The sequence below is a fragment of the Lissotriton helveticus genome, chromosome 8, assembly GCF_964261635.1.
Source record: "Lissotriton helveticus chromosome 8, aLisHel1.1, whole genome shotgun sequence".
Taxonomy (NCBI): Eukaryota; Metazoa; Chordata; class Amphibia; order Caudata; family Salamandridae; genus Lissotriton; species Lissotriton helveticus.
This window is the reverse complement of record NC_136069.1, coordinates 176,912,914-176,930,219: the sequence shown is the minus strand read 5'-3', so window position 1 is coordinate 176,930,219 and position 17,306 is coordinate 176,912,914. Positions and strand designations below refer to the sequence as shown.

Genomic DNA, 17,306 nt, shown 5'->3' with positions numbered 1-17,306 from the left:
CGTTTGTGTTGGACTTTCCCCTGTGTTGGTGTGAATCCCCCCCAGATACCTGGGAGTTCTTTTGCATCGTTTGGCCTCAGAGGTTATACGTCTCAATTACGGCCGGGCTATTGACCGTCTTGCGGGGAAGTTAGATCGCAGATAGCACTTCCTCTATCAAATGCTGGTCGAATCGCGATCATCAAGATGGTGATCCTGCCACGGTTTTTATTTTATCTTTTTAAATATCCCCATCCCGCTAACGGTCACCTTTTTTAATACTCTTCGGGGCATGCTGACGCAGCTTGTCTGGGCTGGGGGTCGGCCACAAGTTGGCTGGCAGACGCTCACTCAGCCATTCATTCGTGGGGGCTTTGGTATACACCCAACTTTTCTGTATATTATTTAGTTGCACAGGCACACAACTCTTATTTCTGGTACCATTCAGATGAGAGACTGCAATTTCTGAGGCCTACCCACACACACATGCCCGTCCTTATCCTCTCTCCTCTATTCTCCTGCGGGGCCTTGGCAGGACGCCAGCAGAGACTACATGTTGGTCCTGGGGACGCCTTCGCAGATGCTTGAAGGCCGCATTTGCCACTCTTGGATAATCCATGGATACCTCCTACCACCGAAACTTTAAAAAAACAAGCACTCACTTGCTGCCAGCTTCAGACTGTGGGTGACATGTTCATGGATGGTCATGTGTGCATAATGGCAGATTTGACAGAGGTCTGTGACATCTCTGTGCTGGATCGCCTCTTGGAGCACAGGACACGTATGTAGTTGGCTGCTGTGAATCGCCCATTGGCTGCGGAGCCCCCTGAGTTCCCACCGCTCACCACAATAGTCACATCATCCGATGGCACACACCTGGTCTCCGAACTGTATCATCTCACACACACACTATGCCCGGGGATGGGGGGGGCGAGGGCGGCTAGGATGGTGACCTGGCGCACACTCTCACTGAAAAAATGTGGACTTTTTGCTGCAAGCGAACACGCTACTTATCCAATACCTACAAACATAAGCTTCAACATTTTAAATCCATACATAGTTTACATCACCCCTGTGCTGCTTGCGAAGATGGACCGCAGTAAGCCGTACACTTGTTAGAGATGCGCAACTGCGCATGCTGACTTTATCCATTTGGCTTGAAATTGCCCGAAAGTTCTCGTTTTTTGGTAAGCGGTGTTTGAACATTTAGAGATTATGGTTGAATCTGAACTTGCGCCCTCGCTGTCCCTACTGGGTTATGTTCTCCCTCTGGGGGCTGGAATCAGACGCTTTACCGCAATTGCATTGCTGTTGGCTAAAAGACAAGTCTCCTTGCACTGGGGGGGGACACATCGCCGCCAGTGGTGAAGGCCTGGATTTGGGACATGATGTACTGTGACACCACCAACGATGTTTATGCTTCTCTGCTACCCCCGCCTCCCGCCCTAAAAGCATTTAGCAGCCACTCCGCTCTTATTTGCAACCCCACCCTGACCTTACCCCCACTCTGAGCTTACGGATTGATGGGTCTATTTTGTAAGAAGTAACCACTTTGGCAGTTAGCCGATTTTACTACATTTAGTGCTTCAGAATTTATTATTGTATGTCACTGCAGTGTTGTTTAAATGTTATTGTTTTATTTGATATCATTTTTCTTCTCAGGCACTGCCGTTATCAAATATGAACATGCATTCAACAGTTTAAACAAATATATAAAAAACGGTATGTTAAATGAACCAGCTTGGCAGAGAAACTTTTGTGTCCTTTTGCTATTGAATGACACACCTCAAGAAACTATCTAGTAAGAAGTGTGCTGGCAATTTTAAACTGGATTTATTTTTATTTTTTACAAGCCATTTGTGGTTTTTTTGGAGGAAAAATAAAATGTTTATGAAGAGCAATGAGATGCTGTTATACACATTTTAACAGTTTTGAAGGGATGCTGGGCCTGGTAATGAGTCTTTTTGTAACCTGTACAGTCCAACCATTGAATCTTGTAAATGACATATTGTCTTGCTTTCACAATAGGAAGCATCAATTACATCAATTTTTTTCTGTACCCCAAATTATTTGAGAATGTCTATAAGCCCTCAGATTGCCAAACCAATTCACTCATTCTTACTCTATATACGTGAAATGAAACCAAATAAATCCTGATGCAATTATTGTGCGTTCCCCATATTCTGTTTTCTGGTTCGGAATGAATGCCTTGCATTTATTGGCACTATTGTTATGAGGCAGCTGCGTGACGATTGGAACTCCAGTCATCTCTCCTATAACAAGAAACCGTTTGAGTTACAATTTGAAACAAATTAAACAAAAGCAGGTGCTTGTATATTTTAGAAACAAGTTTAATTAGGCATCTTGGTGACTAAAATGCAGATGACAGTCTAAATCTCATTTGCCATGCCCGGCCAAGCTTTTTTTTTATTGCATACAATCTGCATTCTAAGTACTAATACTTCATATTGTAAACATTAAGCATACAGAGTTAAGTTTCAAGGCCACAATTTTCCCTTTCTTGTGTCTTTGGTTGGCCGAGATCAACTCGTAGTGTATAAATGCATAAGTTATATATTTATATAAAAAAAGAAAAAATACCATTGCCTTGTATACTTCGGTCTGACAAACGCACAGCGTTTGCGAATCAAAAAAACAAAATAAAGTATAAAACTGGCGCCTGCTTGACAACAGCTCCTTTGGAATGATTGAACACTTTGGCACTATGGGGTGAGCTGCCCTTGACCTTGAACAGGTAAACACTGAACTCTCATTTTAATGGTGAGGTCCTGACTGTCTCCATTTTAAATATCAGACAATTCCAGTTTTACAAATATTTTCGAGATGCACTATCTGCTCTGTTTCATATACTTCTCTTTCTCAGTTTTTCCGAATGCCATATGCATTCATTTTTATATTGAGAATTGTGTTGCATAATACTGATCACATTCATTTTTAGCGTCCATCAGACTCGCCTTAATAGTCCCACAATCAGCAAATCCTGAGCCTCTGCAGAATCCAAAGTTCATGGTCCACCATGTTGCCTTCTTCCTTTGTTCCACTAAAGCCCTGGGGGGGCCCCTTCATCATCCTCTTCCCCTTCAGCACCTTCCCGGCTCCAGTAATCTCTGTGGCTCGTGCTTCATGTAACATTATCAAGAAATGTGGGCAGTCTTCACAGCTTGAAATAGCTAACATCCCTCCACCAAATGGAATGCAAAGAGCACGAGACCAAAATAATGCCTTTTCATAATCCACGTCAGCTTCCATACGAAAGCAATATATCTGATATGTCCCTATGTTTAAATACAGGTAGCTTCTTTTAAGATAGTCATTTATTTTGTGCTAGAAAGGTCACCATCATGTCACCCTAGGGTCTGTAAATTCTGTGATAAAGTCCCATGTTGCAGTGGTGGGATGCCTATAAGGACATACAAAAGCTTATCAACTTTATAAGGCCACATTAAACCCTCAGGTTTTCCTTTGGTTGCTTTGTGTGCATCCTTCATTCCATTGCTCCAGAGCGTCTCTGTTTTTTTATACTGCACGTTTAACGTCTGTGCATATTGGTTACACTGCTCTTCTACACCCTACAAAGAGTCAATTTAACATCTCCTCATGGAGATAACATTATACATCCCTATAAGGCACTTTAAGGTTACATCCATCAAAATTGATCAGGGTCCATATTCCATAGAGAAGTGTATTTTGATATTTAGTAGTAGGTGCCAAGGTGAGAGGGCATATGGCTAGCGGGCAGCCTGGTATTTGGGTAGATGCTTCCAGTTGGCGAATTCCAGTATGGATTGGGGGTTGCAAAGAAGCTGGAAGATGTCACAGGTAATGCTTGTGGATGAGATGCTACAAAGTTCATCTTCTGAGGGTGTGCATGGTAGGAACCCATGTAGGGTAGGTCTGAGGGGTATTTGTACATCGACGACTCTGGAGGATGGGGCTGCAGAGCCTGGGCAATTCCATGGAAATCAAATTTGTAAGCATACCGCTTCCCATGAACTTTAGTCATTATGTTTTTGTCATAATAGTAACGAAGGGCACGGCTGAGTTTGTCGTAGTTCATGTTGGGCTTGCTTTTCCGCTCTCCCCATCGTCGGGCCACTTCATCGGGATCAGTCATCTTGAACTCTCCATTGGTGCCTTCCCAGGTGATGCAATTTGCATTCGCGCTGTCGGAGAGCAATTCTAACAGGAATTGCCAGAGCTGAATCTGCCCGCTGCCTAAGGGATGAGACAGAAAACAGGAATAAGTACAGAGCTGTTTGTATACATTTTGAATATTCAACCAAATAAAATGACAAATTCTAATGATGGTCAATTATTGCTGGTTTCATTTTGGGTTCAATTTCTGAGATGTGCTGCAAATGAGGATTAAGATGGCAGATAACAGAGAAAACAATCAAATTTACTTTATTCTATTTATGTTACACAGGGAATGCATACTAATTCTGAGGAAGACACTCTGAACAAGAATTGTTTGCGATATAGCCTGGATCAATTGCAATTTTCAATTGAGTCAGGGACGTATTACGAAGGAAAAACTACAAAAAGAAGAAAATATTTTAGGGAAACAAAATTCAAAACAGGGTTGGGTGTTGCGTACTAGTAATGTCTGCAAAAGAATTACAGTGACATATCAGTTATTCAACTTGTATATAATTAGTCAGTGGTAAAGGTTAAAAAAAAATCACGGAACAACAATGTAGTCCCAAAGTTGCACACTTGGTTTGCCCTTTCTAGGGACAAGCATTTATATATTTCTTGTTATTCTGAATAGGGATACTCCAAATCAAATTAATTTGTCAAATCGAATTAGCAATTCTTTTAATTGATAGCTTGGTTAATTTGTATTGCCCAAGAAAATGTATTTATCATGAATCGATTAGTATTAAATTGATTCTTTTTTCATCATTCTTTGAGGGTAAATTATTTTGGGTAGCATAATTGAAGACTGGCAATTTGCTGTTGTAAGAAAGTGAGTCATTAGTTGCGAAGAATCTGAGCTGATAAGCAACAAAGCCACAACCTTCGATTTAGTAGTAACCAAGTTTCTTTTAGGATAGGGAAGCTGAGCCATCCAAGACCTATTCTGGGAAGGTGGTGTGGGTTAGTACCCCCAGTATGCTGCTACACAACAATAACACTCAATAAATTATTGTCTAGTCAGTGTTTTTTCTTATACAAAAAAGAAAAGAAGTTTACTACTTACACACTGATGGATACTAAACATTAATTTACAAATATCTACATGTAGCCAGATGAAAATAGCTATAGTAACAACCACATAACAAGTTACACCCCTAGCAAGCCCGGAACCCTGTAACTGCAGGACCTCCCACATTTCGTAGACATAATTTAAGGAGGTGTGTTCTCAAAAGGTAGGCCAATTGGTCTTGTTAAAGTGTCATCACGCCAATAAAAGAGACAAATAGCTCACACAAAACAATCAACACCATTGAAATTACTATGGACGATAACATTTAGGACCCAAAAAATTGGGATCCCTAAACTCTAGTGTTAATTAGCACATGCAGATTTCGTACCAACCCCTTCCTTTCTCAGGAATTGGTCTTAGCATTGGCAAATGGATCTATTGTGTGGGGAAGACTTTGATCTTCCTGCTGGTCAGCAGAATAACTAACTCGGTCCAGATGGGGGGGGGGGGGGACAAAGGCTTGGAATCTAATTATGAGCCGAGCCAGGAAAATATGACAATCCTCCAAGTCCCATAAGTAGTCCAGTTATCACAAAAGTGAATTTGGATCTGCACTTGTGGTACATTTGTACCCTGGGATTGACAGCTGACCTGTATCTTTGGGGCTATGCATGGTGAAACTGTGCTGTAGCACAGATTTCACCCATAAAGTGTTAACCGGTAAAGCACACATACTTTTCAGCAATATTTACAGATGTATACTATGAATTTCCATTCACATTATAAGCCTACACCAGGTCAGCATGAAACTTCTAATGTTTAAGGCCCTCCAAAGAGGTTTACGGGGTGAGTCTGCTCAGCTGCTTGGGTGTGTATATTTTATTAGCGGCTTCCCGCTTTGCCAGTGCAGGAAATGCAACCCCTTTCGTAAAACAATGCAGGCTTGCACTGCTTATTCCTTTTTTAAGTACTGGGTGCCTGTGCCGACTTGGACACCCGGTGCTGCCTTTCAATAGGCCAGTAAAGGGAACCATCTCCTACCCTGCTGGCTCCCTGCCCAACTGACACTGCTTCAGGAGCCAGCACAGGAGTCGCCAAGTTTTTGCATCTGCCCCCCTTAGATACGGGTATAGAGGGGCGAGTGAGCACCCTTATTGTTCCTTGATCCAAGGAGGTCAGTGTCCCTTGGGAGGAAATCTTAATGCCTTGAGCAAAGGGGGATGGGCTACTCCTGCCCAAAAGTGGATCTGGGGAGGGTCCTCTATGCAACACACCCTCTGCATTACAACTATTAAAAAGGAGGCTTTGCTGACACCATGGGCTTGTCCCTTCTCAGGGGTACTTCTGGATTAGCAGTCAAGCACCATGATCTTCTTTTCCCAAACAGTCCACTGGGGGACCAGGCTTCTCATAAGGTTTTCTTCAGCCCTGAAGGGTGTATTTACATGAGGGATGTGCTGCTTTGCTATTGATGGGTATTTTCTTGAGGTCTCCTGGTCATGTCATTGCACCTTTCACCTGACCTGCCCTCTGTCTAAGCCCCTCACGCTCTCTCTTGCTCTGGGCACTTCTACCATAACCCCCTCACAGCCAACAAGAAAACACCCTCTCTTCCACACCTCTCAGGCCCCACAGAAGATCAGGGATAGTAAGGGTTGCAGTCACAATGGAGTCAGTGGGGTTTATAGAAGACTGAAGATGAGCCATGCTTGAAATGCTCGGCTGTATGTATGTGCTGTACCAAACCAGAAATTGATTTATAAACAATCTGGAAAGTACAAAGCACAAATTAGTGACCAAATGCAGACCTGCCAACCTGTAAATACATTTCTCATGTGGGGAGGGTGCAGAGCCTTGGAGGGGACATGGCTTTGTGCCGAGAGCTATCTAACAAGCATTCTGCCTCCCACCACCCTCTCTACACCCAAAAAAAAAATTACCAAGGTCCTGGGGTGTTTTCAGACCTCTTAATGGACATCAGCTGCTTGTGGCCGCAAACTACATGCAATGGTTTCCAGCTTGTCTTGCCTGCCACTGTGTGATTTTGGCTCCTCACCAGGTGACTGTGCGAAGTGAGCCAAAATCGTGTGACATATGGTGGCACTGTGTGAGTTGCTTTCCAAACCCAATACTGATTGACATTAAAACAAATATCTTTTTCATAAGCAAATAAAACATACAAAATGTGAATAAAAGGCAGCTGCACGAACTGCTACAGTGCTACATCACAGGAGTGTTTTCACAACTAGAAAAACAAGCGTGCATAATGTTTTGTAAAACCACTCACCTCACCTTCCAAGGAAGTACATGTCTGGCCAAAGGATGCTGATTTGTAAGTTCATGACACTGGCCCAGTATTGTACCACAATATTATGGGCGAAATATGGACTTACACATATATTTTGTGGCCAAAATATTCACTCTTGTAATATCATCAAAGCAGAGTTAATAAATAGTAGATCTCTACATACCCTTAGACTATATTAAGGTCCAGCTATCTATGTAGGGTGATGTGACAGGAATCAATATTGTGGCATACAACAGGTAGAACCTTGAAATATTTGTCTAATTATCTCCTCTGGTCTAAAGGTCAGAAAACTTATAGGTCTCTTTCCTGACTAATAACTCCAATATTTGATGTTCCTGCTATAAAATCAACTTCCATTTGAACAGAATTCTGCTTCTCCGTTATGCCCTCTAAAAGATCAGTAGTGAAGGAAGACACTTTCCACTAGATTATGTTGGAGCTAGAGATGATATTTCACAGGGCCTCCTTCTGTTCACTCGTTTCCGGTCAGTTAACACATTACTTTCAAGTCTTTGTGCCTGGTGATTAACCCCTTCTATGCTGATGACGGCCCCCGTCCGTCATGCATCACGGTGGGCGTGTGCTGATGACGGCTTGGGGCCGTCATGATCCCGCCCACTCTTAAAAACGGCTGCACAGGCGCAGAATTGCGGCTGCGCCCAAGGGCTTAAAGCAGTTTTCTCCTCGAGATGTGCTATTTTGAAGTGATACACCCTTTCAGTTTGCTAAAATCAGCTATTCAATATTTATTAGTGGTACCCAATTTTCATCACTGTTTGCTCAGGGGGTTGAGCCTTCTCATCATCAGCAGCAGTAGGATAGACTAAACTTCCAGTTCACCTCAAGAGGGAGAGCAATCTTCTGAAGATCAGGAAAGCCTTTAAAAGTCGGGTTCTTCCCACAATATTAATTTAATTGACTATGTTTCTTTGACTTTTCACTGTTAACACCAATTCTACCAAATTATTAAGTGAGGTTTTTCACCCATCCCAGGATGATAGTTTGCTCTTTATAAATTACATATAACATACCATTTTGTGTTGCAACTGCTGACTCAGCTTTGTCAGGACTAGTCTAATAATCCAGCAAGTTGCATGTTAATGAGCCAGCCTTAGATCCAATGCTTCATTTGAGCCAGAGATTTCTGGTGCTCGGCACCAGCACTTAATCGTCAACACTGGTGCTTATAGTGCAAACTCAACCCAAAGGTATTGGAGAGCTTTTCATCAGCACCAGTTAAGGACTCAGTCAATTTTTGTAGGCACAGGGACATTGAGTGATTTGCTCAGAATCACAGGATGTTGACCCTACCCAGAGCCTCGGACCTGGTTCCTGAGCTCCAAATTTGCCAGCTCTCGCAGTTATGCTACATTCTCTCCCCATTTGTAGGGTTTAATGGTTAGTAGCTTGTTCTATTATAGGCGGTGATAATAGGAGAAAATGGCTGTTGCAAGCTGCCTCCTAACGAGAACCCCAGCACTTATTCTTTCACAAATTAACCACTGCTTAGATCTAAGGTTGCTTGCTGAAAATGAGGATACACTGCCTAATTACATTTTTGGCAGTTGGCTCATCTCTATGCCGTTCTCAATGGAGTAAATCAATCTGTTGACCTGACCGAAATGTAGCCCGCAAGGTTTAGAAATACATGCCAAGCAGGAGATCATTTCTAAAACATTGTCAGGAACCACCTTCATGGTGTCTGTCAATGCTTTTTGCAGTTTGGTGCAAGGCTCCGTCAACATGATGGAGGCTTGCACCAAACAGTTTAATTTTTTTTGTAAAAAGTAAATTCTGATGCTGGATTTTCTGTATGGAAATAAAATAGATCATCGTCCCCTCACCACGGGAGTTATCTCCCAAAGTGAGAGGGGGGCATGTAGTGCGTTTTACTTTCCCTTAACGCAAGGCTTTGCCTGGATGTGACGGACAGCAAAAACAGCTTTAAGTCAGCCCATTCTAATTGGGCAGAGGGCCACATAGCCAAGTCTCTAATGGCTGTTAATCTATCAGGCTGTTGGAGAAGTATGGCCACGGTAGTGACAGAGATGTCACGCATATAAATTGGGTGGGCGAACCACTATGTTGGAGGGGAGGGAACACCATCACCATTGTGATGAAGTTCCCTCTCCACCAACACATAAATTAAGACCACAGTGTCACTTTGTATGGTTTGCTTTCAAAGAGGTGCTTAACATATTTAGGCAGTATGTGGGACAGTTAAAGTCTTTGCTTGTGGATTTTCTGCGCTAGAGATGGATATGAACGCTGATCTGTCTTTATTGATGGATTCTGATAGTTCTGTATACAGATTGAAGATGAATGGGAAGAGGCTACAGCCTTGGGCAAATATGCGGTTAATGTTTAATGGCAAAGTTAGTAGTGGGATGTGTCCACCAAGATGAACTGTACCCCTTCAGAGAGGAAGAAAAAGAACCACCAAAGTAAGTTTTAATACATTGAGAGGACTTTGCTGGTTACCTACTGTTCAACAATGCAGATGGAAATTTGGGACAAATATTGCCCTTATAAGAAAGGTGGTGAGTGTTATCTGTGACTTGACCAGCAGATGTTTCTGTGCTGTCACTGGGTTTAAAGCCTATTTGATTAGTTATCAAGATGTCCTTGTAGATGTAAGGCTTCTAGATGTTTCATTATTTTTCTAATGAAGGAACGCTTGGTGATTGCTAGTCATAATTGTCTATTGGATGTTGTTGTAATTGTGCTGTTTTCAATGTCTTGTGATTTCAAAAAGGCAGTTGTCCATGGCTTGCAACACCTGGCTCTGCTTCTATTCAAGGCTTAATGATTTTGGTTGTATGGAGCATGGCTTTGCTGTTGAAATCAGATTGCATTGATAAGACTGAAGATATTCAGTTTTGTGAGGCCATCATTAGAAGTTGGCCTGTGCTCCATTTGAGCTGATGACTCATTTGCTGTCCAAGAGCTCTTAAGTATACTAGGGGTTGGAGGTTTTAGTCTTCATGGTGCACAGCATTTCTGAAATGATTTGTCCAGTTTAAATGGGTGAGTGGTGGCATGTGACAATCAGTAAGACAGTAATGATGGGATCTAAGATATCGCTTCACATTTGTTTGGGTTTGTGGATGTGGGGATTGTGGTTTACATTGGCTATGAGATAACAGTGAGTTTCTCCTATTTGTTTTTGTGGTGGTGGATGGTAGGATAAAATTATGCACTAATTATTTCTGATGTTATTAATGTATGGAGTAAGGGTGAGGTTTGTAAATTCATCTGTAAAAGTGCTACTGTATTAGTGGATGAAACTGATTTGTGATGCAAACATGTGAAAGTGATAAGCGAATAATTACATGGAGGTACAGTGAAGCATTGAACATGTTAACTTGTTTAGTAGTAAGCCATTCACTTATTGGCTGTGTGCAGTTGATTTATCATTAGGTTTGATGTGCATGAGTTGTATTTTTGAATGTTTTAACAATGGTGAGGTGAGCACTCATACTCGAGGTACTTAGCACTATGCATGGACTTTAGCCATGCCAATGACAAGGATCCACAACTGCACAACTGAAGTAGGGTTGTCGACGCATGGCATGGCATTGGAAATGCCGGAGAACCCAGGTGACATGGCATGTGGGTTTCGAGGCAGCTGGCAAAGGCCATGCACTGTGCACAATATTCCTAACTCATTACTCTTTTTTAAATTTTCATTGTTTTGTTAACTAGAATATAAATGGGCACAGAGCAAATTGCAGCTATGACATAGGGTGTTGCCACGTCCAATCTTCCCGTTATTTTTCTCTAAATTCTTTTTGTTTCCTCAACCTTAAACAGGGACTAAGGACTAAGAAGCATGTTAGACCAACCTAAATGTAAAAGGGTGTACTGGAGTTTGCATATCTAGGCCTAAAACATCCACCATACACATACTACTGAGTAACTGTAGGTCTAAACAGAGAGTGTGAAAGTAAGTCTGACCACTGACCTAGAAACTGTGCATGAAGAAGTACCTTGCACAGTTTCTAGGTCAGTGGTCCGACTTGCTTTCACACTCTCTGTTTAGACCTACAGTTACTCAGTAGTATGTGTATAGTTTATGAGGGAATGTAACTATGTATGGTCTCTAAAGATTTTCCCTAGAACCCACCTCGTATCGGTTTGTTTATTCTAAAACCTCCAACCCCAACTATGGTTTATGACATTTTAGGGTAGAATGCTATTTTCCAATTTGAAGAATAACTACTTACTGCAGAATCAGCATTGCTGACATATGTATGTTTGAATTATCACAGATACACAATCCTCACAGAAATATTATAAGACATTGTGACACTTGCACTTTACTTGGACTATTAATACTGATGTCATCCCCGGTGTAGTTATGCCCGACACAAAGCTTCAAATGTGTCCGTGATGGACTCATCTACGGTGTCATGTGTGAGGTAAAATTAACTGGTGAATTTAAATGGCTAATACATTTTGATTCATAACCATAATGTCAGCTTCCATTCCACTGTGTAAGTTTCTAAATAATTTGTATTGTATTGTATTGTAGGCGTTCTTATATAGCGCAAACTGCCACCCTACGGGTATCCTGGTGCTCAGATATAAGGACACAACCGTCAATTTAGGTAGGCAAGTGAACATTATTGCAAACCTTAATACCCCTTCAACAAAGTCTTTTCTTTGAAATTCATATGACTTGCTGTGGTATAACTTTTCCATTCCCTGTAATCTGAGCAAGATATGGCTGGGCATTTATGCCTGGAGAGAGCAGGACTTAAAGGCATGCCCTTCACACAGTCCCAACACAACATACCAATGCCAGGCATAACCCCAAAGGCATGACCTTCAGCCAGTGCCAGTTAATACTGGCACAAGCATGGCCTATACCAACAATATCCATTAATGTGGCCATAGGCAGGAACCTATCCTTATGTAATGTCTTGTGGCCATTACCCATACCAAATACCAAACGAAGATAACACATACTATATTAGGAGCAGCTAGCATAGCCAAGTACTGGGAAAACTGCTTAAATGAAAGTATCAATTTTCTAAAAAAAACAAATATCTGTGGATTTGCATTTTCTAAAAGAATGACATACACTAACAGACACATAAAAACACATTAAAACACAGATTGTATGTTATTACTTTTATGCAAAAGTTACCTAGTAACTGTAAAGTCAAAACAATGACCAAACATTTTGTCATGGATCATTTTTAAGAAGTCTTCTCACCTGGATTTGCAAGGCGACTGCTGGTCGGCCCAAGAATCTGATACGGATCTGCTCAAATACAAAATATAATATGTAAGAGCACAAATGTACTTTGGCATTTACAAATAACCTCTGGATAAAAGGACTTCATTTATTTATTTAAAGAGTTTTATATAGTGCAGGCTAGACCCAAAGGTATCAGAGCGCTTTACATGGGAATCAACAATGTAACAGAAAAAGATCAACAATTACACAATGCATCAAAAAATAGGCAATACAATTAGGAGAGGAGAGAAAGGAGAGAAAAGTAGTGGAGGGGGCAGGGGAGGTGAGAAAGGGAGGAAAAGGGAAGAGACAACAAGAAGAGACGAAAGGAAGTATGTCTAAAGACAGACTGGGTAGGTGACAACCAAGGAGGGAATCCACGGTCCATCTCCCCTATAGCTAAACCAGGTAGCTCCATCGGGGATCAGACAAAATAGTTCAGTCTCAATACATTGAGAGAGGAGAGAAGGAGAGACATAAATAGAGGGAGGATGCGGGAAGAGGCGACAGGAGAGCCTAAAGGAAGTCTGTCTAAAGACCGACTGGGTAGGTGACGTCCAAGGAGGGAATCCCCGGCCTGTCTCCCCTATAGCTAAACCAGGTAGCTCCATCGGGCATCAGACAAAATAGCTAGATCTCAATTGACGAGGGAAAATTCACAGATAAACAGGGTGGGGAGTAAGGGCCAGGATAGATGAGGGCAAAGGTCAGTAGCAGGAAAGTGGAGAAGAGTAGAGCGGAGAGGGGTAGGGGGTAGGGGGAGGAGGGAGATAAGGTCAGGAGAGAAGCAGGAGGGTTTGGTGCGGCCGTCTTTACAATCTTTACAGATTGCCTATGTTAACCAGATGCAAGATATCTTCGTAAGTATAATTTTTTGCACAAATATTGAACAATGTTATAGATATAACACTGGCTTTGCAGAAAATAAAAGACTCTGGTCTTTACAACATTTTTGTGTGGAGTGATTTTTTGGAGTCCTTACTGCATGGACACTTAATATAAACTGTTGGTGCTATGTAGCACCAAAGAGCACAGTTCATCCTAAACACTTAAGTTCATGTTTGCATTATGATACTTTTTGACGTGATGTAGTTATACTTCTTAAGTGTTGCATTTATTGGACAAATATACATTGTTAATATGAAGTGAAATTGAAAGCATGCACCATTTAGATATTTTCATCTTGTATGGTGGATGGAGATCAGTTATTCTGTTTCTATCCAACCCAAGTTCAATTTGCTCATTCATATAGTTTTTCTATCTGATGTTTATTTTGCTTTGTACTTTTTCAATTGATATGACACTTTTCAAAAGCTTCAATGAATGTGTCTTTGTAACACCATACTTCAAATTGGATACCAGCACTGATGTGTATTTACAGTAGTTGTCGTATATGCTCTTTGGCAAATGAAAGCCCCTAATGAATTCCACAATGAAGCGGAATACTACTCACAAAGATGATAGTCTATGGATTGGTTCAGTAAATTAATAGTTGATAGTTGTGAAACTTTTTACCTTTAAATATTTCAGAATTCAGACTTCTCAGCCTCTATTTGTATAGCAATCCCTATACTGATGAGTCATCTGTTAAGTGGAGACCTAAATAGGCCTTTTCAAAATAAATCTAAATCTTTAAGTTAACTCTGGTACAGAGCAGCATTACATCCTAAATCCTAAATAAGATATTTTTTCATTGCAGGGTCCATGTAATTTCTCCTGTACTTTTTAGCTTCAAATAAATGACAGTGGAAAGAACAACTGATTTGAAATATTGATAAAAAGGATGACTGCATCCTTTTTTCATGGGAATACTTGGAAGAATGACAACTTCTGCTATTGTGTTTGTGTAACCAGATTTCTAAGCTTTTATATGTTCTCAGAAATATGTTAACAATTGGATGATCATTTAAATACTTCATATGTTTTTACAATATATTTATTTTTCATTGTCAGTCAAACAAACAATTAGTATTGATTCAAGTAGGCAATGGTCTGTTTACGAAGAACAAATTTGTTAACAATTGTAGGTTAAAACTAGGGTCTGGTATGAATGTTTACCTCTGGTTGTAAATGTGACAAATTACTGTAAGTAAACATAATTACACCAGCTGCTTCTAACAGAATATTTTATATTTAGAACAATTTACTGTGAGGAGTTGTAATACATTGTGCATCATTTTGGCATCTTAAGATTTTAAGGTAATTATCAGTGTTGATGGCAAGGCAAAATAGCCTAGTTACTAGTGGTTGTGCTCTGAGGTCAGCGATTCTTTTGTTGAGGAGTGCTGTGCAATTCCAGGATATGCTATCTTCATCTTATCTTTGACTTGTATATTCCCAGGATATGAATCATATCATCATGAGTTCTGCAATCCAGGGATATGAGATATGTATTGCATAAAGAGTTGTTATCTCATAATGAGTTGTATGATCCCAGCATATGATATGTACACCTCATCAAGAGTTGTGTGACTCCTATATCTGAAATACTAATCTCTTCATGAGTTGGGTGAACCTAGGATATAATATAACCTTCTTACAGTGAATCATGTGATTCCAGCATATGAACTATATGTCTCTGTATGGTCCCAGGGTATGATGGGATCTAGCAATCTCATCATGAATTATGCATTCCCGGGATACGATCTGTTCATCTCAACATGAGTTGTGTGCTCCCTAGATACAATATATCCATATTATGAAGTCCAAGAATATCATATGTCCATCTCATCATGAGTTGTACGATCCCAGTAAATTATATAATTGTGTGATCATGAGTTGTACAATACCAGGATATGATATATCCATCTCCTCATGAGCTATGAAATTCCAGGACATGATTTATCCATGTCGTTGTGAGGCATACGATCCCTGCTTTTGACATTTCTGTCTCATTAAGAGTTGTGCAATCCCGAGATATGATAGATCTATCTCATCCTGAGTTGCAGGATCACAGGCTATGATGCCTCCATCTCATCAAAAATTGCCCATGTTACACGGCAGAAGTGTGCACTATGCGTATTTCTCAGTCTTGATACAAGGTGTTTTATTAATCAGATCCTAAGGCTATAATACAATCTGTTAGATATTAGCAATTTTTTCTGAAGGAGAACCCCAACATTTATTTTTTTTACTCTATGGTATAGGCTATGATTTTGTCTTGTGTGCTATCAGGAAACAAATGCTGATTGGCTTCTAATCCTCTCTTGGCCACTTCCCCTGAATAGCAATTTACCATGATGCAGGATGTTTTACATTGAAAACTTTGACTACATTACACCAGCATTTTATAGGCGTCATTGAATTCTACTGGAGGCCAGACTGAAGTTCGAGATAATCTGTCATGTTTTCAGATGATTTTCAAATGTGCAGAGAAATTACAAATGCCTAGTGCAGATCAAAGCTCTAGGGCAAATGACATGCAATGGCTAGAAATTTATAGATTTAAGAAATGAAGAATGATTACTTGTTTTTGACTGACTAGGCAACAATAGCCTTGATTGAAAAGACCATGTCATTAAGAAATTACAAAACTATATTTTTCATCAGTGATAACTAAATGGAAATATTGTTTTTTTCGGCCAAATGTTATTTTTATTTTCCTTGTAATCTTCTACTTTGCTTTTCAGTCTTTTGGTTAAATGGATGGAAAGGTTACCTGTACTTGGCTATCTGTTGCTGTTTTATAGTTTTCCCTCGATTTAATGATTTTGACTATGTTTTCACATATTCGCATGCATTCTTGTACGTTTTTGTATAAAACATTTAAATGATTACAACACTATATGCATTGTTTTATATGTATTGCTTTTTACATAAATGAATGTATATGCAAGTTTCAAAGTTTTTTTTTTTACCACATTATTACATAACAATACAATTGTATTGTGCGTGTTCGAGAGATATTTCCCCCCGAGCACGCAAACAGTAATTGCGAACAGGAAAAAAGCATCGCAAACAAGCAATTCCGCGTGTTCGCGGAATTTCTGCGTGTTCGCAGAGATTTTTTACCATTTCGCAGAGATTTGCGTAACGTAATTCCGCAAATTCCGCCCACCCCTAATCCTTTGCTCCCACAAAAAAACTGTCCTGCAGCAATTCTTAACAGATATGTTTTCAAGAAATCCCGTACTTTGTGCGGTTCCTCAAATAAAAAAACTTGATCAATTTTTCAAAAACCTGACAAATTTTACACAGCACTAAAAAAATAAATAGAGCTAGTGGTTTTAATTATGACCGAGGCATGACATTGTATAGCATATAATAATAATTTCATATCGAATTATATTTAAAAAATAAAAACTCAGCATAAAAGGTGACATTACCTAACTGTGGGTGTTGATCCTCTGTTTTAGTCACTGTTGGAGGTGGTGGCTGGATTGCTGGATAAGGACAAAAATAAGGCACACTGAATTACAATGTTGCAAATGTTTCATATAGGCTTTGACTACTTTTCTTTCATTTCATGCTGTTTTACAACTTCTTTGCGAAATATTTTTGGCACACTTAGAACAAACAGTAGGCGCACCACCAAACGTTTGGAATGTAAACGGAAGTACTGCACAGGCTCACGTGCTGGAAAAGAACTTCTGCCACATTCTCTA

At 40.4% G+C, this 17,306-nt stretch overlaps 1 protein-coding gene across 4 annotated transcripts in view; it reads right to left on the bottom strand.

Annotated features, from left to right (window-relative positions):
• Window positions 1–2,309: 2,309 nt before the first annotated feature.
• The window catches only part of ERG (ETS transcription factor ERG), a 556,889-nt gene continuing 541,892 nt past the window's right edge, over window positions 2,310–17,306 (bottom strand). For all 4 annotated transcript variants that reach the window (XM_078656846.1, XM_078656847.1, XM_078656844.1 and 1 more), the window contains 3 exons: window positions 17,028–17,084; window positions 12,679–12,726; window positions 2,310–4,215 (listed from right to left, as the gene is read on the bottom strand). In XM_078656846.1, the coding sequence (XP_078512972.1) occupies window positions 3,695–4,215; window positions 12,679–12,726; window positions 17,028–17,084 (626 nt within the window). In that variant the 3' untranslated portion in view covers window positions 2,310–3,694. The remainder of the gene's footprint in view (window positions 4,216–12,678; window positions 12,727–17,027; window positions 17,085–17,306) is intronic.